At 62.0% G+C, this 21,704-nt stretch overlaps 1 protein-coding gene across 13 annotated transcripts; it reads left to right on the forward strand.

Moving 5' to 3' along the window:
• Positions 1 to 757: 757 nt before the first annotated feature.
• On the forward strand, positions 758 to 21,592 carry KDM6B (lysine demethylase 6B). 13 transcript variants are annotated; one of them, XM_075560871.1, is made up of 24 exons: positions 758 to 879; positions 3,595 to 3,749; positions 7,308 to 7,423; positions 12,082 to 12,201; positions 12,402 to 12,544; positions 12,635 to 12,776; positions 12,966 to 13,064; positions 13,159 to 13,378; positions 13,465 to 13,557; positions 13,644 to 13,805; positions 13,911 to 14,084; positions 14,176 to 14,517; positions 14,606 to 16,761; positions 16,861 to 16,987; positions 17,111 to 17,216; positions 17,960 to 18,165; positions 18,274 to 18,338; positions 18,421 to 18,492; positions 18,586 to 18,734; positions 18,886 to 19,000; positions 19,085 to 19,272; positions 19,445 to 19,586; positions 19,938 to 20,064; positions 20,148 to 20,378. In XM_075560871.1, exons 6-24 carry the CDS (start codon positions 12,640 to 12,642, stop codon positions 20,376 to 20,378), a joined length of 4,911 nt encoding a protein of 1,636 aa, XP_075416986.1. In that variant the 5' UTR covers positions 758 to 879; positions 3,595 to 3,749; positions 7,308 to 7,423; positions 12,082 to 12,201; positions 12,402 to 12,544; positions 12,635 to 12,639. The 13 variants fall into 13 exon arrangements, with proteins under 13 accessions (XP_075416986.1, XP_075416988.1, XP_075416998.1 ...); XM_075560883.1 differs by lacking the exons at positions 758 to 879; positions 3,595 to 3,749 and adding exons at positions 4,696 to 4,862; positions 20,404 to 21,592 and having other exon boundaries at positions 18,424 to 18,492; positions 20,148 to 20,318; XM_075560872.1 differs by lacking the exons at positions 758 to 879; positions 3,595 to 3,749 and adding exons at positions 4,696 to 4,862; positions 5,251 to 5,308.
• The last annotated feature ends 112 nt before the right edge of the window (positions 21,593 to 21,704 follow it).

The following is a 21,704-nucleotide window of genomic DNA, read 5'->3' on the forward strand; positions in this document are numbered from 1 at the left end:
CTCTCTGGTGCACTGGCTGGGCTTGGCAAGGAAGTAGAGCCACCTAGAGCAGCGGTTCTCAACCTGTGGGCCAAACGACCCTTTTACAAGGGTGACCTCAGACCATAAGAAAACACATAAATGTCACAATCTATAATTACATATTGCTTTGTGATTAATCACTATGATTTCATTATGCTCAGTTTATAACAATGAAAGTACATCCTGCATATCAGATATTTACAGGACAATTCATAACAGTAGCAACATTGCAGTTATGACATAGCAATGAAATATTTTTATGTTTGGGGGTCACCACATGAGGAACTGTATGAAAGGGCCGCGGCATGAGGAAGGTTGAGAACCGCTGGGCTAGAGGTACTGTGGCTGCTACTGGTAGAGGGATTTAGGAAGTGGAGCGGTCTAAATTGGAAAGAAGGCATGGCCTTGAACAAACGAGCAGGGCGGGTGGGATCTAAGTGGGTGGGGCTAGATCCTGGGGCGGGACTTCAGGGAGTGGGGCGGGGCTTACTTAGGGCGTGTGATCCGAATGGAAACGGGGTCTGGTCAGAATGCAAAGGTCCGGACCCTTGGCACTGCGCCCCAAACCTGGTACCCTGCACCCGGTATCCTACCCAGCATCTTAGGCTGCACTGACGCTGAAGTCGGGGGGAGGGGGCGCCTGACACAGGCAGAGCGGAGCTGAGGACGACTTCGGAGGGGCGTGGCCATGAGAAGGGGGCGGGGCTGGGGACGGAGGGGGGCGGGTGTTTGTGTAGGAAAATCCAACTGCGCCACGGGGCGGAGCGGCCCCCCCAGCCCGGCCTGGGAGAGGGGGGGCCTGCTCGACCCCTGGGGAACCTTGGGGAGCATGAACACCTGGGGACCCCCCCCAACCAGGTAACGGGGAGTTGCGTATGACCGCGTCTGAAAAGAGGGAAACCGTGTCCAGGGAGGAGGCGGGACGCCTGAGTCGCCCTGCAGAGCCGGGGATGGGTGTTTGGGTGTCAGGAAATCCCAAGACGACGGGTCTGGGAAGACGAAGGAGGCTCAGGACATCGCATCCCCTGCGGAGGGGGGGGGGGACCGAGGCAGTGGGCAAAGCTGAGAGACGAGGTATCTTGAGTTCCAGATGTCAACAGGGACTTAAGAGGGCGCTCAGGTCCCCTTGAGCTACGATTGCGCTGACCGGACAGGTGGGCAGGACTCAAGGTCAGGGTTTACAGCTAGGCCGGTGCGATGGCCTATTGTGGCCAGACCCCTGGGTGCTCTGGGAGCCACTTCAAGGCTCCCTCCAGTTCTTCCTGTGGGCCACATAACGTCGGCCCTCACACCAGAAAGCCCGCTGGCCTCCTAGCAGCCGCCTTCCCGTGTCCACAGCCCACCTCACCTCATTTCACCTCCCCCCCCCCGTTTCCTCATCGCTGGTCCCGCCCCCACTCCGCAGCCCCGTTAGCGCCCTTTCCGATGTCGCCGCGAGATGGCAAGGGCGAGAAGCTCGCTCGCAGCTGAGTGGGGGTGGTGGTGGGGGTGGAGGAGGATGTTGGCCTTGAAAGCAACTGAAGCCCCCCCATCCCTTTCTCGGGGAAGGTGGCTGAGGCCCTCATTGGCGTTCCCGTCATCCTGGCCCCCCACAGGAAGCTGTAGGAGGAGGGCCAAGGGCTACCGTGGGGAGGGGGCTGGAAGCCCAAGCTCAGCCTTTCTGGCCCGGAGAAAGAGTAGGGAGGGGGCACGCGGGTTGGTTGCTAGGCAACGCACTTGCTTCCTGTCTGCTGCTGCTATGGCAGTGACCGAGGTGGGGGTTGGCCAGCGCTGGGGGCTGGGAGACTAAATAAAGACGCCAGGGTCTCAGGATCGGAGAGAGCCCCGAGAGGAAGCCGGGTGGCTCCTAGCCTGAGGAAGGCGGGGACCCCAGCGCCCGGCTCCCCTCCCCGGGGCTGCTTGCCCTGTTGCCAGAGTAACCGGAGAGCCCGACTCCAGAGCCGGATTCCCAAACTCCGGGGTCCGCCCAATCCGCTCCAGCGGTCCGGCCCTACCTCAGGGCCCCGGCAGCCAATGGGGAAGAGGCATTATAGGTGGACAGGAAGCGAGAAAGGGGCGGCCGGAGGTGCAGGAAAGGAAGGAGTAGCTGCCGGGGGCCGCACGTGCACTCCCACACGCTCGCGCCCACCACCCTAGCTTGCACCGCACGCGCCCGAGCAGCACCCACCCCCGCCGCGCCTGCGCACCTAGTCGCCCTCCCCGCCCCTTTCTGCTCCCCCTGCAAACGAATCCTGAGCCAGTCCCCCCAGCCCCTTGCGAATCGGATGCCTGGTCTACCAGCGCCCTCTCCGAGGTCTCCAACGTTAGTGGCCGGCCTGGCGTGCGAGGGACTAGTTTACCTGCTCCCCGCCTGCCCCGCCCCCCAGCCGGCGCCCCACGCTCCCAGGTGGGCTGGGCGGAGCTGTGGTTTCCGGCTCCCCATCTACGCCCGTGCGTCCCGGGCTCTGGCTTAGGTGGCCTCCCATAGGGGAACGGAGTGGGTACCAGCGCCTTTTCCGAGACTTAGTCGCCAACACGCGGCGGCTGTCGATGGCGGGAGAGGGGCGCTGTGCGCAGTGACTCCTCCTGGGCCATCAAGTCCCACCTTCAAGTGGGTTTCTCCTCTTTGATATGCACCCGAACCCTCCCCGTCTCCAACGCGCCTCCCCATTCGTCCGAGCGTTCTTGGCGCCTCCCTTGGCTCCTTTCGGGCTCTGTGTCCCCGTCTCCACTCGTCCTTCTCTGCCTCTCCCGGTTATATAACTCTTCCTCTCGTCGTGTCCTGGTTTCAACTCCACAGACTCCGCCCTGGAACAGCGCGGGGAGGGGCGGGAGAGTGGGGGACCCAGACAGATTCGGGCCGGCGGCCGGCTGGGGCACAGGGGACCCCGTAGTCTTCTGACTGAGCCCAAAGGGCCCCAAAGTCCCAGCCCCGCGCCCGCGTTCTCACCCAGAGGGAGACACTATCTCTAAAGGCGTTCAGTTAAACACATGGGCGGAAAGGACGGGGCGAGAGGACTGAGCCCCTGGAACTGGCGCTGTATTGGGAGGAAAGATGATAAAGGCAGGACGCCTAGGTTCCTTCCTTCCTTTTTCTGTTGGGCTCCCAGAATTCCTAAGGCTATTTCCCAGGAAGCTTAGCCAGCAGTCCTTCTAGCCCCCAAGGGGTCAAAGGTCTGTGTGAGAGGTGGCCTGGGATGATGTCACCAGTGCACGTGCCCCGGGACGGTTGCCAGGCAATGACGCCTGCCCTCTACATCCACCTCCTTTCATTCTGCCCCTCTCCCCTTATAGGCTCCCCCCCCACCCCTCTCCCAGAGTCCAGTTCTTATCCCGCGCCATCTCTTGCCCCTGTCCCTTCCCTGGCCTTACCATTCTGCAGGTGGGAAACCCCGGCCTGGAATTTTTGAGGGGGAGGGGCACTGAAAGACTGCTTCCCTGCTAGGCTGAGGGATTCCTCGGTCACTTCTTAGATAGGCCTGGAAGAGCTACCCCCTCCAAAGACAGCCCCCACTGCATGCGTTCCCAAGAGCCTCCCAGAAATCGAACTTTCCCACCTGCTGCTTCGTCAAGTCTATTGCTCTCCTATCCCAGGTTGAGCTGCAGAAGAGCAGTGTGTGCTGTGGGTGATTGGCCAGACTCACCTCTGATCGCCCCTGCATGGATGGCAACACCCTGACGCCGCCCCTCCTCTCACACACCTTCCACCGTGAGGAAGGGGCGGTGAAGCAGCAGCATTACACTGAAAAGTAAGGGTACTTATTCTGTGTAGGTGGGTGGGACACTTAGCACATCTCACTTGTGGCCAGAGGATGACCCAGTGCCCTTCCCTATCCAGTCCTGCAGCGGCTGGATAAAGAGTGGGTTTTGCTTTTAGGTACCTTAGCACACGGGCTGTCAGATCAGACCAGTATGTCTTTCCTAGCCCTACCTCGTAGTGGATGCTGGGACTTGAGGGGGGCGGGGAGGGGGATGTCACCGCCTCATATTCCTAATCTGGAAAATTAAAATGTCAATACCTACATTACAGGCAGTTTGAAGGAAAGAAAAATGAGATAGTTTATGGAAAGCACTTAGCACAATCCCTGGCACAGATCGAATGGTTGTCTTTATAAAATATTTATTTTGAAATTATTTTTATTATCAAACTGGTTCAGGGCCTTTGGAGTTCATCAGGAAGGAGTTTGTATTAATTTGGTAGTGGTGGTAGTGAAGGGGTGGAGGGGGTGGCTGGGAATTAGCTTGTACTTCTCCGTCCGTCCGTTTTATTTAATGAGGCCTTTAGTCAGATTTTTATTGCCATCTTTAGGAGAAGAAACAGCTAAAGTCTATTCCATTAACTGTGAAAATAAAATAATTGCATTGTGCTTCTTGATTTTGAAGCACGGCCCCTGTCCCCTCCCATGTTCTTTCGGGAGCCTTTTAATTTTGCAAAGGGCCTCCATAGTTTCCCTAGCGGGGACGGGACTGGGCCGAGGGGTGTGTAAAAAGGTTGGGGGTGGATGCGTGGAGAGAGACTAGTGCTGGGGGTTGGAGGGGGGGGGTGCGGGTAGTTAAAGGAAGAGACCGGAAGGGAGGAGGAGGGAGCCTGCTGGTGGGGAGGGAGGGAGGGGAGGAGGAGGTGGAGGAGGAGGAGGAGGGAGGGGGTTGGGGAGAGCCTGCTACAGTTCTTTGTTTGACTCCGGGACTCAGGGACGGGGAGGAGGAGGGAGGGAGGCAGAGGCTGCAGGCGCCGGGGCAGGCCCAGGAGGCAGAGGAGGGACCGTCTCCCCGCCCCCCCAGCCCCCACTCCCCCCCCTGCTGCTCCCCCCCCTCCCTACCCGGACTCCGGGGGGCACCGCCGGGGGACAGACACCCAGCAGGTAACCCCGGCCCGGCTCTCCCTCCCCCTCTGATTTCTCCCCCTCCCTTCCCGGATGACCCCTTTCCCTGGTTCCGTCTCCCCGTTTTCCCTCGGCTTTGCCTCTTCCCTGGCTCTCCTTGTTCCATCTCCTCCACTTGGACTTGTAGCCCGCTTGGCCGCGCCGCCGCCGTCTCTTGCAGCCCGACTGCGCTCCCCTCGCCCGACAGCCTGTGCGCCCCAGGTCTGCCCGCGGCACCTTTCGGGGCTCCGCCGCGTCTCTCCCTTCCAGGGCCCTGACTTCCCTTCCGATCTATCCCCTGGGGCTCCGGGGAAGGAGGGAGTCCCCCGTCTTTGCCTGTCTTCCCCAGTTCCCCGCTTCCCAACTCTGGCCCCCTTTCTCCTTCTAGCAGTCTCTATGGGTGGGGAGAAGACCGGAATTTGAGGGCGACTACTGCAGGGGCTAGGGTCAGTATGCCGCTGGGGAAAGGGGCTGTGTGAGCGAGGTGGGGGTGAGGGGCGGCTTGAGAGCCAGCGGTCTCTCCGTTGTCCCTTTAAATGGCCCTCACATTTCTGGGGCAAGCCGCCTGCCTGCCTGGGGGACAGGGCCCTGGGTTTGTGCACACCATCAGGGGTGGAAATGATTTAAAGGGACAGCCTCGGTGTGGCCACTGCCACCCTGTGCAGGCGGGAGGGGGAGCCGGCAGGCCGAGGCTGGCAGAGCCCTGGAAGCGGAATCTGTTGCCGAGCCTGCCAGCTGTGGGACGGTGTGGGGTGGGGAGCCTTGACAGCCTGTCTGGGGGGCACTATGCCTGGGCTTTCTCCAGGGCCCACCTTTGCCTTCACTGGCTTCTTGTCTGAGAATCGCTGAGCATAAACTACTGAGTGTGCCTGTCTCCAACCTTGGGCATGTCTGCTGGTCAGCGCCTTGGCCTGGGCCCTTAGGAGCTGGCCCTTCAGCTTCCCCTTTTGTTGTTTGGCTCTGTGCACGAGAAAGCCCCAGCCCCTCCCCCATCTCATCCACATACCCCCCCCCCCACCCCAACAATCCACACACCCACCCCAGCTGTTGGGCAGATGAATTACAGCCTCAGGCTCAGGGCCAGGGCTGGTGAGGGATTAAAGCTCTGGGGCTGGTTCTTTAAATGGCTACTAGCCCCTCCCCCACTCTGCTGTCCAGACACCCCACACCCCTCTGGTCCTCCGTGGCTCCCCTCTATTCCTCCTCTTGGTTGTCCTGAGGCCTGCCTACGCCCTTTTTTCTGGGCCAGACCCTCCCTTGCACACCCCTACCCCCACACACATCACACACACACTCACAGAGCTACATACACATGCTAAAGACTATACACACACACTGCATGGTCCCACATTCTGAGTGTCCCTGACGATTCAGCTCCTTTCTGCAGCAGAAGGCCTTGTCGGTGTGTCCTCCCAAGTGTGCCACTGACCACTGCCTCTGGCCTGGTGAGGGGCCTTACGTGGGTCAGAAATAGCAGCTCCCTAGGGGCAGTGTCATCAGCAGCCAGGAAGCTTGCAGCACATTGCATCATGGAGGCTGGGGGCCAGAAGCCTGAGCCTTTGGGACTTGGAGAGGGATGGGGGCTGACGGCCAGACACTAGCCTAGGAATCCAAGGGTCTGGGTCTCTCAAGGCAGAGAAGCGTGTGGTTAGGGAGCAGCAAACTTAGGTCCCTAAGGAGTGAGTCTGCGGAAGGGCAGACTTGGATCTGACCCCTAGATGGACAGCTGGTTCTTGGCCCTGGACTTGGCTTTAAAGACCTTCCAATACCTGATTGGTCAAAGGGGATAGGGGGAAAGCCTTAGTCACCTTTTGGAGCCACAAAGAGGAAGAAGGTGATGGGGTAACAGGATATTGCTTTGGGGGATGAGATAGAGGGGAGGCTTGTTAGAGGCCACCTCCAGGTCCAAGCCCAGAGCCAGAATCCTTGCTGAGGAAGAAGGCTCCTCCTTGCTGGGCCCGTTCATCTTGCCTGGTCACCTCCGCTGGAGACTTGGGTGCTCCCGCCTCGGGGGAGAGGAGAGGGCAGAGTCCAGAGGGTGGACTGGTTAATGTCTTGATAAGGCTGGGAGGAGGCACAGCTGAAGGAAGAAGTATCTGCTTGCCTAGAGCCAGGAATAAGGCTTACTTGGGTACGGATGTCGGGGGCAGCTGAGGCTACTTTGGGCCTGGGAAAGTCTCAGCAGGAGAGCCTCGTCGAAGAGGGTTCTGGGCTGTGTGTCCACACTGGGCTTGGGCAGCTGCCATTGCACGCCCTTCCCCCTTACCACCTGGCCCAGGCTCCTTCCTAAAGGGGATGGTTGGAGGGCCACTTAGGGCACCATGGAAACAGGTGCTCCCTGCCTGTCTGACCAGGAGCCAGGTTTCTCCTCAATGAGGGGGCAGGGGGCCTAGGAAAATACTCAAACCTGGAAGACCTCATCTCTTTCTGCTCTTTTTCTTCTAGGTTCCCCCAGGCACCATGCCAGCCCCGTAGCACAGCCGACTCACCCCACCCGAGAGCTGCACCCCATCCCTGGGGCACTGGTTCCAATGAGACAGGGCTGCATCAGACCCCAGTTGGTAAGTCCAGCCCTGAGTGATCCCCACCCCAAACAGTCCAAGTCAGCACCCTGTGCCTGAAGAGTGTCATTTTCTGGACTGTGCCCACTCCTTACAATGGTCCAGTCCAACTCTTGAGTATCCCCTGAAGGACTTTAGTTCCGCCTTCTGGTCTACGGTGCTCCCCTCTGCCTCCTATGAACTGAATGGTACACCTTCACCAGCCTCTCCACTGCCACCCAAAAAACCTCCTCCTTCAGTGCTACAACCAAGTTGCATACAGCATTATGCCAGGCTTTGTAAACACGTAGACATGAGATCCGTGGAGTAGGCCGAGGACTTCGCTCCCTCCTGTAAGAACTGTTAGCAACCTGGTTTATGGGGAGTGACTACAAGTGGAGCTGGGCATAATGGAGACCTTTGCTATAAGAACTTGTTGCCATGGCAGTCTTGGCTGATCACCTTTCTTTCCAGTTCCTTCTGTCCCATCCTCTCTGTATTGCACTGTAGCATTTGTCCCCCATACCTTAAGTCTCATCCCCCATCCCCCCCTTTCCTTCCTTGTAATGTCTGAGGCCCTGCACCACCCTTTCCCATTCCTCTGCCGGAGAAAGCAAGCGAATGCTTACGAGGGACTTCAGTCTGAGTGTCTGTGCCCCTGGCCCACTACGGACTGAGGTGCTTCAGATTAGGGATCGTTCTATGTGCTTCTCTCTCTTGGGCATGATGGTTTGCATCTTGGGGGCCTCAGTGGATTTGTGTTGGATCAATGTGTTGACCGAATGAGCTTTGTCCCAAACCCCACAGCTTCTTTAAGCCACATAGTTCTTGCAGGGATGAAGCACAGCCTCCCACCCTTACTTTCTCTAGAGGGCAAGGGGTCCTTGGGGGCGGGGCAGAAAGATGGGACAGAGCTGAGTGACAGGCTGACCCAGAAAATAGTCTGTGGATAAAGTCAAGTGAGAGAGAATGTCACAGAGGCAGTAGAAAAGTGTGGTAAGAATGTGGTTCTGGAAGGAAGCCCCTTTCTTTCACTCGCAGAATGACCTTGGCCAAGTTAACCTAACCTCTCTGAGCCCCAAATTCCTCATTTGTAAAACGGGAGGGATAAAAGTACCACCTTCATCAGGGTTTAAGGAGGCCCTCGCCCCAGAAAAATAAGACGGTGACACAGTGTGTAACACAGTGCCTGACAAGTAATAAGTACTCAAGAAATGCTAGCAGTGATTGTCATGAGTAGCTGGGAGGCTAAGCCAAGATGTGGAATGGAACAGAACTTGACTGAAGGCAGACAGCAGCCCCACCCCCACCGAATATTTGACTCACACTGAAGGAACAGTGACCCAGCCAGAAGGCCGTTGAGTTTCAGGGTCAGCCTGCTCTCGGTTCTCCCGACTCTCTTCAGGTTCATGAAGGCATACAGAAGGGGATGTGCGGAGACACACGTGATCATGCAAGTAATGCAGAGGCAGAGCTAGACAAAAGAGCGAGGCAGAAGCCAGGCAGACACACGGCCCCCCGACTCCAGTAGACAGGGGTAATGACAGGAACGTGTCAGACACGGGCACCGGGCAGACGAGATGAGCAGATACGTGGGTGAAGACGGAGACAGACACCGAGACCCACACACAGCCGACCTTGTCAGACAGAAGGGTGAACACAGCGCCCAGTCAGAGGCAGGCACAAGGCCCGCAGTGACACACCGCGGACCACGGCCGGCACTGTCACTCCTCGGTGGGGGCAGGGAGGGGCCGGTGACGGGGAAAGGCTGGGGAAAGGGAATCCCGGGCGGGCGGTCTGCCCGGGTGGCTGAGTCACCGCGGCGCTCCAGACGGGGCCTCCCCATCGCCTGCCCCCTCTGCCCCCCACCCCCAGGTAAGAAGTTGGCCTCCGTGGGGCAGAAGGCAGCCCGGCGGGTGGGGGCGGGGTGCGTCTAGATCGGCCCCACCTCCCCGCACGTGTAGCCTGCTCGCGGACGGCTCGCCGAAACCCGCTTCTGCGGGCTCCAGTCTCCGGCCGACCCGCGGCTCTGCGCGCGCGCGCGTGACCCCCCAACCTGCGCCCCCCGCGGCTAGAGCCGGGAACCCGCCGACCACCGGCCCAGGGAGCGTTAGAGTCCTGTGATTGATGGAGAGAGTCCCTCTCGGGGCTCTAGAGGGGATGGGGGGCGGGCGGGTTAAAGTCCCATAATCTAGAACCCGGATGGAGAGGGCGGAGCTGAGCTCGGCCGGGAGAGCCCGGATGGAGAGGGCGTGGCCTCCGCGGGAGCAGAATTAACCCCTTGGGGAGCGGCTGGCGCTGGTGATTTGGGGTCGGGTCGGCCCGGAGAGGCTGGCATGCCTGCCAGAGGAGCGCACCACTGCTCGCGCGGCCTGCCTGTGGTTTCGGGGGCCCGCCTTCGAGGAGTCTGCGGGTGTCTGTCTGTGTGCTTGTCTGGCGACCGTGTGTGTCCCCTTCCCTTGGATATTCCGGACCCCGGGAGTCGGGGCGTGCTACTGCTGCCCCAGAGCGAGAGGGAAGGTGAGAGTGGTCCGCGAGCCGGCGGCGGCTGGGGAACAGGTGCGCGCGCGCCGCGGCTCAGCTGCCCGCGCGGGGAGGGGCCGCGGTGGGGGGCGGCCGGGGGAAATTCCGAGGGCTCGGTGGTGAGCGGTGTGTGGGCTGAGGAGTTGTGTCTGCCTGACTGTGTCTGTGTGTACTCGGGCGGGGGCTGAGTCAGTGAGAATAGGGGAAGGCTCTCTGGTGACTCACGCTCCCCCACCCCGAGCCTGAATCAGACCCGGGGGAAGGCTTAGGACGGGGGAGTCGGGCGCTGCGGACCCGGGTGGGACCAGGATCCCCCGCGAGGGTTGGCGAGAGTGAATGAGTGTGCCGTGTACAGGAAGTTTTTGTTCTCAATGAGGGCTGGTGCCCGCCTGGGTCCTGGCGCGTGCGTGCGGGTGGATGTGGAGGACGGGGGAGACGGGACTGGAGAAAGCTGAGTCAGTTCCCCGTGGGAAAGGGGAAGTGTCATCATCACGGTAGGGGAAGCGGCATTTCCTGGTAACTGGCAGCGGCCTGGGCACCACTTCCTGAGCGGGGATCTGCTCCCTGGCCTCTCGGTTCCTCCATGCCCTCGTCTCGGGCATGGTGGAGAGGTTCTCCTTCAGCCTGCCAGGTTCTCTTAACTTGCTCCTAGTTGGGCGCGATTCTTGGTAACTGGTAGATGGGCAGTTCGGGAGAGTGAGTTCTGACCGGAATCCCCAGTGAAGGCGGCGACGCGAACACTAGGACGCAGCGGGAAGCTGCATACCGGGAGTTGTGGGGTCCCAGGCGCTTCCGCCCAAACAAACGACCTTGGACTTGGGGCCGAAGGGCTGTTTCCGCCAGAAACCCGCCTGCCTTTATGGGAAGGGTGGAAATTTCCCCGTCGCGCCGACTTCTCTCGAAGAAGGTGAACTTTCCAGCCGCCCCCAGCCGCTGGCCGCGCGCTCTCCCCCGGCTTCCTGCTCGGCCGGCCGGCCGGCGCTCGCTCCAGCTGGAGCGCAGCCCCGCCCCGGCGCTTTGTACTCGACACCCGCCTCTCTTTGTACTCTAGACTTTCCGCGGGCCGATCCCGGGAGCCGGGCCGCCGGCGCCCTGCCTGCGGGGACGCGGGGTAGGCACGGAGCCGGCGGGGCCGCAGCTCCTGGGCTCCAGAGGCGAGCAGGACAAGGGGGGCAAAGAGGGCAGGTGCTCGGGGAGGAGAGCCCGGAGCCCCAGCCCGGCTGGGGTCTGGCCCGCGCCGTCCGTCGGGACGAGGTGGGGGTGGAGGAGGAAGTGAAACGGGCTCTGGGTTCATTACTGGAGTGGGCGGTGAAGCGCAGTGGGACAAGGGTGATGTTACCGCCTGTCGGGCCCCGCCCTCCCCCTCTCTCGTAGGACAACCCCCCCCCCCCGCTTAACACTTACACACACCGCTTCCGCTGCGCAAGAAGCCACGTCACGGGCAACCCCCGAAATCCCCCCTCCCTTGGGGGGCGGGGGACACGTGGGCCGTGGGGGGAACCGCGTGGCCCCGGCGGGGAAGGACAGAGAGGATACCGGAGCCCCGCGAGAAGGGCCACTCGGGACCGCGGTGTGCGACTTCTCAGAAGTTGGGGAGTTCCGAGGGATTTGAGTTTGGGGGTGGGAAAGTCGGTGGATATTGAAGATCGCGACTACCGCGGGAGGTGACAGCGCTGAAGGAGCGGAGTGTGAGGCTGGGCTTGGAGATGGGTTGGGGTACGGGGGCACTCAGGTAGCATCGAGGGCGGGTTAGTGCCATGGAAGTCCCTGGCTGGTGAGGGGAAGTGGGGAAGAGGGGGGCGCTTTTGTCTGGCTCCATTCATCTGTCAGCCTATCGGTTTGCCCGGCGGCGGCGGCGGCGCCGTTTCGGGGGTCTGGCGGGGCCACCGGAGGCTCCGTGGGGATCTGGGGATCGTGGCGAGCGCCGACTCTTTAACCGGCCCGAACGTTGTGACTCGCCCGCCTCACCCACAGAGGGCTTTCTGTGCCGCTGGCCCCACCGACTAGGTGTCAGGTCCGATTTGGGGACCCTGGGTGGGAGTCGCGGGGTCACGTCGGGGTCACCGGGGGCCGAGCCCGTCAGACCGGCTCCTCCGCCCCCTCCTCCCGTGGTCGCTGCCTGCCGGGCTCACCTCGCTCCCATTGGTCCTGGGCAGGCTGTTACTGAGGCGGAGACACGGGTGGTGATTGGCTTCCCGGGGAGCGAGAAAGCCCTGTGATTGGCCGGATCCCTGGAGCTCGCAGCCGCCGTGAAAGGACGCTCCCACCCAGGCCGGGTAAGCACGGGGCTGTGCTGCTCGCCCCGCATAGCCCTCCACTGGAAGCTGGGCAGCGCAGCCACGCTGCTCCCCGCCCTCCCAGTCGTCTCCCGGGCGGGCCTCTGGGTGGCCTTCCATCTGGCGAAAGCCAAGACCTAGTTCCCAGGGCAGATGACGGAGTGTGGGCTCCGCACTCATCCTCCCCGCTCTCTCTGTAGAATTGGCTGTGAAAGAGCCTGGACATTCATCTGGGAACGGTGGCACTCTTCAGAGCGAGCGGCTGGAGCCGGACCATCGCCCCAGCTCTCTGGGGCAGGGGCCGCGCCCGATCTCCAGGGCTCCTGGGGCCACTGCTGACCTGGTGAGATGGGCAGGCTGGGCAGGCAGGGCAGACATCTGCCACTCTGGCCAATGCCCCACTCAGATCACAGTCTCTTTTGCCCCAAATCAGGCTGGATGCATCGGGCAGTGGACTCTCCAGGGGCCCGCGCTGCACGGGAAGCCTTTGCCCTTGGGGGTCTGAGCTGTGCTGGGGCCTGGAGCTCCTGCCCGCCCCATCCCCCTCCTCGGAGCACATGGCTGCCTGGAGGCAGGTGAGGACCTGGGCCCCCTCTCCCTTGGTCTCTAGGCCTTCCTCTTCCCAACACCTGGTTTGCCTGGAGGTGCCACTCGTGGGTATCTCCCACTGGGGCCCTCAGTGGTCTTCCCTTCCCCACAGTCCCTTTTCCTAGGGCGTGAGACGACGCATCATGCTGTACATAACAGATCTATTGTTCCTTCAGGTGTTCGGCCAGCATAGGGCAGCCTCCCCTCTCTGCTCCCTTGCCCCCTTCACATGGCAGTAGCTCTGGGCATCCCAGCAAGTCGTATTATGCCCCAGGGTGAGTGGGGAGCAAAGGTACTGAGGGTAGGAGGGAAGGCTGGGGCCTTGGGAGGCTCCCTTCTCCCTCAAGCCTGACCCCTTGTAATCTGTAGGACCCCCACCCCAAGACCCCTCCACGGGAAGCTGGAATCTCTGCATGGCTGTGTGCAGGCACTTCTGCGGGAGCCCGGCCAGCCAGGGCTCTGGGAACAGCTTGGGCAGTTGTATGAGTCGGAGCATGACAGTGAGGAGGCCATACATTGCTACCACAGTGCCCTCCGATATGGAGGAAGCATTGCCGAGCTGGGGCCCCGCCTCAACCGACTGCAGCAGGTATGGTGAGGTGGTGGCTGTCTTGAGGCTGGGGGCGTGCCTCCTGGCTCAGCCCCTTTCTCAGACCTGCCTCTGCCCTGACCCAGGCCCAGCTCTGGAGCTTTCATGCAGGCGCCTGCCAACACCGAGCCAAAATCTTGCCCCCCTTGGAGCAAGTGTGGAACTTGCTGCACCTTGAGGTGAGGCTCAGGCTGCCTGCTGGGGAGGACCAGGGTGGAGGAACGGCCAGGCCTGCATCTGTGCCTTCTCCTGTTTTTGCCCTCAGCACAAGCGGAATTACGGGGCCAAGCGAGGGGGTCCTCCGGTGAAGCGAGCTGCCGAACCTCCAATGGTGCAGCCTGTTCCACCCATAGCACTCGCAGGCCCTTCGGGGGAGGAGGGCCTTAGCCCTGGAGGCAAGCGCAGGAGAGGCTGCAACTCTGAGCAGGTAGGGTGGGTGGGTCTTAGGTGGGCAGGTAGGGTGTGCTGGTGGGTAGACTTGGACGGCAGGCCCAGGGCAGGAAGTGCGATCCTTACCCCCCATCTCTCCTAGGCTGGCCTTCCCCCAGGGCTGCCACTGCCGCCACCACCATTGCCGCCGCCACCGCCCCTGCCTGGCCTGGCCACCAGTCCCCCATTTCAGCTGCCCAAGCCAGGGCTGTGGAGTAACCTGCATGGAGATGCCTGGGGCACCGAGCGCAAGGGTTCAGTACCCCCAGAGCGCCAAGTGAGTCTGGGTCTAGTGCTGCTCATCTCTCCCATAGGAGTCCCTACGCCCTCACCCTCACCCCTCACCTGGCCTATTCTCTCTTGTGTAGGAACAACGGCACTCACTGCCTCATCCGTATCCATACCCAGCTCCGGCCTACCCCGCGCACCCCCCTAGCCACCGGCTGGTCCCGGCTGCACCCCCAGGCCCGGGTCCCCGCCCCACAGGAGCAGAGAGCCATGGCTGCCCGCCTGCCACCCGTTCCCCCGGAAGTGACCTTAGAGAGAGCAGAGTTCAGAGGTCGCGGATGGACTCCAGCGTTTCACCAGCAGCAACCACCGCCTGCGTGCCTTACGCCCCTTCCCGGCCCCCCGGCCTCCCCGGCACCGCCACCAGCAGCAGTAGCAGCAGCAACACTGGTCTCCGGGGCGTGGAGCCCAGCCCAGGCATTGTGAGGGCCCACTGGTCGTGGTGGGTGGTGCGCCCGGGCCCGCTGAGGTGGGCTTAGCAGCTGTCTGACCATTCTCCTGTGCTTGCAGCCCGGCAGTGACCATTACCAAACTCCAGCGCTGGAGGTCGCCTCTCACCAGGGTCGATCAGGGCCCTCGGCACACAGCAGTCGGAAACCCTTCCTGGCAGCCCCTGCTGCCGCTCCCCACCTGCCCCTGCCCCCTAGGCCCCCCTCACCCCCTCCACCCCCCTGCCCCCGCCTCTTACGACCCCCACCGCCTCCTGCCTGGTTGAAGGGCCCGGCTTGCCGGGCAGCCCGAGATGATGGCGAGATCTTAGAGGAGCTCTTTTTTGGGGCTGAAGGACCCCCTCGCCCTCCACCCCCATCCCACCCCCACCGTGAGGGCTTCTTGGGGCCTCCGGCTTCCCGCTTTTCTGTGGGCACTCAGGATTCGCACACCCCTCCCACTCCCCCAACCACCAGCAGCAGCAGTGGCAGCCACAGCAGTAGCCCCACAGGGCCTGTGTCCTTCCCACCCCCCTATCTGGCCAGAAGTATGGACACCCTCCCCCGACCCCGGAGCCCATCACTGAGCCCCCAAGACCCCTCCCTTGCCCCGCTGACTCTTGCCCTGCCTCCAGCCCCGCCCTCCTCCTGCCACCAAAATACCTCAGGAAGCTTCAGGCGCCCGGAGAGCCCCCGGCCCAGGGTCTCCTTCCCAAAGACCCCCGAGGTGGGGCCGGGGCCACCCCCAGGCCCCCTGAGTAAAGCCCCTCAGCCTGTGCCACCCAGGGTCAGAGAGCTGCCGGCCCAAGGCCCTCGGCTCTTTGACTTCCCCCCTACCCCCCTGGAGGACCAGTTTGAGGAGCCCGCTGAGTTCAAGATCCTACCCGATGGGCTGGCCAACATCATGAAGATGCTCGACGAATCCATCCGCAAAGAGGAGGAGCAGCAGCAGGAGGCAGGTGCCGCCCCTCCACCCCCTATGAAGGAGTCCTTTACATCTCTGCAGCCTCCACTTCCCACTGAGGCAACCCCGGCCACCGCCGCCACAGCTGCCAGCACCACCACTACCACCACCGCCACCACCGCCCAGGAAGAGGAGAAGAAGCCACCGCCAGCCCTACCACCACCACCGCCTCTAGCCAAGTTCCCTGCGCCCCCCCAGCCACAGCCGCCCCCGCCCCCCAGCCCAGCTAGCCTGCTCAAATCCTTGGCCTCCGTGCTGGAGGGACAGAAGTACTGTTACCGCGGGACTGGAGCAGGTGTTCCCACCAGGCCTGGGCCCTTGCCTGCCACTCAGTATTCCCCCAGTCCCCCATCAGGTGCTACCGCTCTGCCGCCCACCTCAGCGGCCCCTAGCGCCCAGGGCTCCCCACAGCCCTCCGCTTCCTCGGCATCTCCATTCTCTACCTCAGGCGGGCCCTGGGCCCGGGAGCGAAGGGCAGGTGAAGAGCCAGCCCCAGGCCCCACGACCCCTACCCCCCCACCCCCACCTCTGCCGCTGCCCCCTGCCCGCTCTGAGTCCGAGGTGCTGGAAGAGATCAGCCGGGCATGTGAGACGCTTGTGGAGCGGGTGGGCCGGGGTGCTGCAGACCCAGTGGACACAGCTGTGCAGGCCGACAGTGGGACAGAGCGGCCACCACCTCCCTTCCAGGCCAAGGAAGAGAGTGGCGGAGTGGCAGCGGTTGCCGTGGCCCCAGGGCCTGGCAGCAGCAAGTGGAGACAGAAGGAGCATCAGAAAGAGCACCACCGGTGGCACCGGCGGGCTTGTAAGGACAGCACAGGCCGGCGGCCCCGCGAGGGCAGGGCCAAGGCCAAGGCCAAGGCCCCCAAAGAAAAGAGTCGCCGGGTGCTGGGGAACCTGGACTTGCAGAGCGAGGAGATCCAGGGTCGAGAGAAGGTCCGGCCTGAGCTGGGTGGGGCCTCTAAGGCCAAGCCACCCACAGCTCCCGCCCCCCCACTGGCTCCTGCCCCCTCTGCCCAGCCCATGCTGCCATCAGCCCCTGTCCCGGGGAAGAAGGCCCGAGAGGAAGCGCCTGGGCCACCAGGCGTCAGCCGGGCTGACATGTTGAAGCTACGTTCCCTTAGTGAGGGGCCCCCCAAGGAGCTGAAGATCCGCCTCATCAAGGTAGAGAGTGGCGACAAGGAGACTTTTATCGCCTCTGAGGTGGAGGAACGGCGGCTGCGCATGGCGGACCTCACCATCAGCCACTGCGCCGCCGATGTCGTGCGTGCCAGCAAGTGAGTCAGCAGCCAGCATCGTAGGGTGGCCCCAGCTTGGCCCAGAGGGTTGCACCCCTGCCCGGATGTTTTGGTCCTTACTTGACTGCCCTCCCACAGGAATGCCAAGGTCAAAGGGAAGTTTCGAGAGTCTTACCTTTCCGCTGCCCAGTCTGTGAAACCGAAGATCAACACCGAGGAGAAGCTACCCCGGGAAAAACTCAATCCGCCCACCCCTAGCATCTATGTGCGTGCGCTACCGGGGCTCAGGCCGGCCCTGGCAGAGGGTTCTGAAAGTGTTGAGGGCCGTTGGGTGGGGAGGCTCTCAGCCTGGGACAGGCCTCTGACCCCTGCCCGCCCTCTCCTGCAGCTGGAGAGCAAACGGGACGCCTTCTCTCCCGTGCTGCTGCAGTTCTGTACGGACCCGCGCAATCCCATCACTGTGATCCGGGGCCTGGCAGGCTCCCTGCGGCTCAGTGAGTGTGTGTGTGTGTGTGTGTGTGTGTGTGTGTGTGTGTGTGGTGAGGGAGGGCAGGTGAAGAACCCTCAGTGGGCTCCCACTGGAGAAGCTCCAGGCCATGGCTTTCCCTGATACCCCACCCCCACCCCCGCAGTCACACACAGGCCACTTCTGAGGGGTGTTTGGGGTGCTATGCCAACTGGCCCTTTGTCTCCTATCTGTCCAGGGCCAAAAGTGAAAGAGTAGAAGAGCATGTCTGTTTGTTAGCCAATTAGAGTCCATTCTGATTTTGGGGGTACAATTGAGCCAAAGCATGCGGACTATGGAAAGCCCATAATTGGGAGCATTTTCTTTTTCAGTAATTTAAAAATATATGCAATGCACATAACAGTAGAAAAACCTAGTATGAACACAAAGTGGGTCCTCTAGCCCCACAGCCTTGTGTGCCATGGCAGTGCCTCTCCCCGACTGAATGGTGTGGGAAGTACATTGTGGGCTCTCACTTGACTCGATCTTCAGCGGAGTCACTTCCACCAGCGCCATTCACGGAGCTTCCCCAGTGCCCATGCGGTGTCCTGCACCCTTGAGGAGGGATGGAGGGACTAGGCTTGGAGCAGATGCAGGGGGCTGGGGGACTGAGGACCCAGGTAGAGTTCTGGCTTGTGGCCATTCTGCTAGGGGCTGCTGGGAGTTGGAAGGGAAAGGGTGGGTGGGGGCCTTGCCCCCTGCCCCGACGCCCTGCACGGCCCTCCTTTGCAGACTTGGGCCTCTTCTCCACCAAGACGCTGGTGGAGGCGAGTGGCGAGCACACGGTGGAGGTGCGCACCCAGGTGCAGCAGCCCTCGGATGAGAACTGGGACCTGACGGGCACACGACAGATCTGGCCCTGCGAGAGTTCCCGTTCCCACACCACCATTGCCAAGTATGCGCAGTATCAGGCCTCCTCCTTCCAGGAGTCCCTGCAGGTGAGCGCAATGAGGTGCTGCTGCAGGGGTGCTGGGCTAGAGGGGAGCTGGGGCGGAGATGGAGGCTGGGCAGGCCACCCACCTCGGCCTGGCTACTCCCCTGAGCAGGAAGAGAAGGAGAGTGAGGACGAGGAATCGGAGGAGCCGGACAGCACCACGGGAACCCCTCCGAGGTACGACTCTGCCCACTGCATGTGTGGCCCCTGCCCTCCCCTCTCTGGCTTCTCCACCAACCTGTGCGCCTCCTCCCCGCAGCAGTGCGCCAGACCCGAAGAACCATCACATCATCAAGTTTGGCACCAACATCGACCTGTCTGATGCCAAGCGGTCAGTGGGGCAAGGCCGAGGCCAGCCGGGTGGGGGCGGAGTGTTGCTGGACTGTCTGGCCCCCTCATCCTTGTTGGCCCCTCCCCACTGCAGGTGGAAGCCCCAGCTGCAGGAACTTCTGAAGCTGCCCGCCTTTATGCGAGTCACATCCACAGGCAACATGCTGAGCCATGTGGGCCACACCATCCTGGGCATGAACACAGTCCAGCTGTACATGAAGGTCCCGGGCAGCCGGACGCCAGGTACACACTGCGCCAGAAGCATGCTCATTAGTGGTGGGGCGGGCATCCTGCACAGAGGTGTCTCTTTCCTCAGCCTATGAGGCACAAGGGGTGGGGTAGTCGGGGAGCCCTGTCTCTGGTCAGCCATGTCGCTCTCTGTTGCCCCCCTCAGGCCACCAGGAAAACAACAACTTCTGCTCTGTCAACATCAACATTGGCCCAGGCGACTGCGAGTGGTTCGCAGTGCACGAGCACTACTGGGAGACCATCAGCGCCTTTTGTGACCGGTGTGTGCCACCCTCTCACCAGTCTCCTTGCGGCACGGCGTCCCTGAGCCCTCAGGGCCCCCCTGACCCTGTTGCCACCCGCAGGCACGGCGTGGACTACCTGACGGGCTCCTGGTGGCCAATTCTAGAGGACCTCTATGCCTCCAATATCCCTGTGTACCGCTTCGTGCAGCGCCCTGGGGACCTCGTGTGGATCAACGCGGGGACCGTGCACTGGGTGCAGGCCACCGGCTGGTGCAACAACATCGCCTGGAATGTGGGTCCCCTCACTGGTGAGCAGATGGGTGGTGCAGAGCCACTCAGCCACTGTGAGGGGCAGGCCCATGGGAACCCCTGGGGGCTGGGGCTGGGTCTTGGCTGTCCCCAGCTCTGAGGGAGGAGCCCGGCTTGTGACTGGGGACTGCTCAGGAAGCCTATAGCGATTGCTCCTTCCGGCCCATACAGCCTATCAATACCAGCTGGCCCTGGAAAGATATGAGTGGAATGAAGTGAAGAATGTCAAGTCCATCGTGCCCATGGTTCATGTGTCCTGGAACGTGGCTCGCACCGTCAAGATCAGCGACCCTGACTTGTTTAAGATGATCAAGTGAGGACCCTACTGGGGTGGGAATCCCTCCATCCCTGCCTGTCCCGTCCTTGTGTCCTTCCTGCCTGCACCCGTTCCCGGGGTGTCCGGCAGTGTGTGCTGAAGATGTTGCAGCGGAGGCGGCGGCTAAGGTTCCTGGTCTCTTGGTAATTTTCCAGAGGCAAACAGAAAAAAACAAACCCGTGGAAAGTGTGCTGAGATGCTATGAGGGTCAGGGTCTGGGGTCTGGGCCGGAGCGTGTAGTCTGCGAGGCCTTTGAAGGCGGGCTCCAGAGCTGGCCCCCACCCCAACTGTACCCCCCGCGGACCCCTCTTGCTGGCAGCCCTGCCTCACCACGGCCTCTGCCCCTAGGTTCTGCCTTCTGCAGTCCATGAAGCACTGCCAGGTGCAGCGTGAGAGCCTCGTGCGGGCAGGGAAGAAAATTGCCTACCAGGGCCGGGTCAAAGACGAGCCCGCCTACTACTGCAACGAGTGCGACGTGAGTGAGGGCCCTCCGATGCCTCCAGCCCGCCCCGCCCCCGGCGGCCCGCCCGCGCTCACGGCCGCCTCCTGCCTCCCCAGGTGGAGGTGTTCAACATCCTGTTCGTGACGAGTGAGAACGGCAGCCGCAACACGTACCTGGTGCACTGCGAGGGCTGCGCGCGGCGCCGCAGCGCGTGCCTGCAGGGCGTGGTGGTCCTGGAGCAGTACCGCACCGAGGAGCTGGCGCAGGCCTACGACGCCTTCACCCTGGTGAGCCCCGAGGAGGGCGCGCCGCGCCGCGGCCGGGGGGCGCCCGGCGCCCGCCCCTGAGCCCCCCCTTGCCTCTGCTCCGCAGGCGCCCGCCGGCACGACGCGATGAGCCCGGACGCCCCGCCCAGCGGCGCAGCGGGGCCACCAGCACACGCCTGGGCTGGACCTAGGTCCCGCCTCGGCCCGGGAAGGGGGTCGGGCCCAGCCCGCCCTCCCTATTGGCAGCTCCCCTCACTTAATTTATTTAAAAAGAAAAAAACGGTTTTTTTTAACAAATAGGAAAAAAGGAAAAAAAAAATAAAGGGAGGCGGGAGGGGGCTGGCAGCCCCTGGCCCGCCCGCCAGCGCCTCCCCTCACCGACTTTGGCCTTTCTAGCAGCAGACAGACAGACACAGGACCAGGCTCCGGCCGCCGGCCTGCGCGCTCGCCGACTGCGTCCGTGGGCTTCACCCTCCCCAGCTTCTTTTTTACGGCCGCTAGCTGCGACCCTGTACATGTCTGTTCACTCGGTTATGATTTGTGTTTTCTGGATGTTTCTTTTCCGGTTTTTAATTTATAACAGTCCCACTCACCTCTATTTATTCATTTTTTGGAAAACCCGAATTCCCGCGCCCCCACGCCCGCCCGTGTCCGCCCGCCCGCCCGCCCGCCGCCGGGCTCCTTGTGCCCCTGTGTGTCCGGGCCCAGTCTGTCCGTCTCCGCCCGCCCGCCCGCCGGCGGCTCCAGCCGGGTTCTCATGGTGCTCAAACCCGCTCCCCTCCCCTGCGTCCTGCACTTTCTCGGACCAGTCCCCCCCACGCCAGACCTGACCCCAACCCCGCCCGAGGGTGAGCGACTCCTGTACTGTAGGGGAAGAAGTGGGAACTGAAATGGTATTTTGTAAAAAAATAAAGTAAAATAAAATAAAAAGTTTTAAAAAGTTTTAAAGACAGAACTATGAGGAAAACCAACCCCCACCTCCCCAGCCCCAGCCAATTTTAAACACGGACTTAGTTTTTAAGAGTGAGACAGCCCAGGGCTATGTCCCCCTTCGGGGACAGGGACCCTCCGGGTGAGTTTCTCTGGGGCTTTATTTTTCGTTTGGTGTCTTTTTCCCCAATTCTCTACACGCTGGGGCTGCGGAGGGCTGGGGGGTTTACAGGCCCGCCCCTCGCACTGCACTGTCTCTCTGCCCCAGGGGCAGAGGGGTCTTCCCACCCTACCCCTATTTTTGGTGATTTTTGTGTGAGAATATTATAAAAAATAAAAGGAGAAAAAAAAATGCTGTTTCGAGAATGTGCTGGTGGTCGCAGGGCAGGCACGGGGAGGAGGGCGGCAGGGCCGTGATGGATGGGGAGGGCCTGAGCAGACCCTGCTGGGCCCGCAAGCCCTCCCAGGAGGCGCCTG

Source organism: Tenrec ecaudatus, chromosome 10, assembly GCF_050624435.1.
Source record: "Tenrec ecaudatus isolate mTenEca1 chromosome 10, mTenEca1.hap1, whole genome shotgun sequence".
Taxonomy (NCBI): Eukaryota; Metazoa; Chordata; class Mammalia; order Afrosoricida; family Tenrecidae; genus Tenrec; species Tenrec ecaudatus.

Coding starts and splice junctions, on each gene's coding strand:
- KDM6B (XM_075560871.1), top strand. CDS start 12,640: ATGCATCGGGCAGTGGACTCTCCAGGGGCCCGCGCTGCACGGGAAGCC. Junction 12,777..12,965: donor ACATGGCTGCCTGGAGGCAG/GTGAGGACCTGG, acceptor TTGTTCCTTCAG/GTGTTCGGCCAGCATAGGGC. Junction 14,518..14,605: donor TGGAGCCCAGCCCAGGCATT/GTGAGGGCCCAC, acceptor CTGTGCTTGCAG/CCCGGCAGTGACCATTACCA.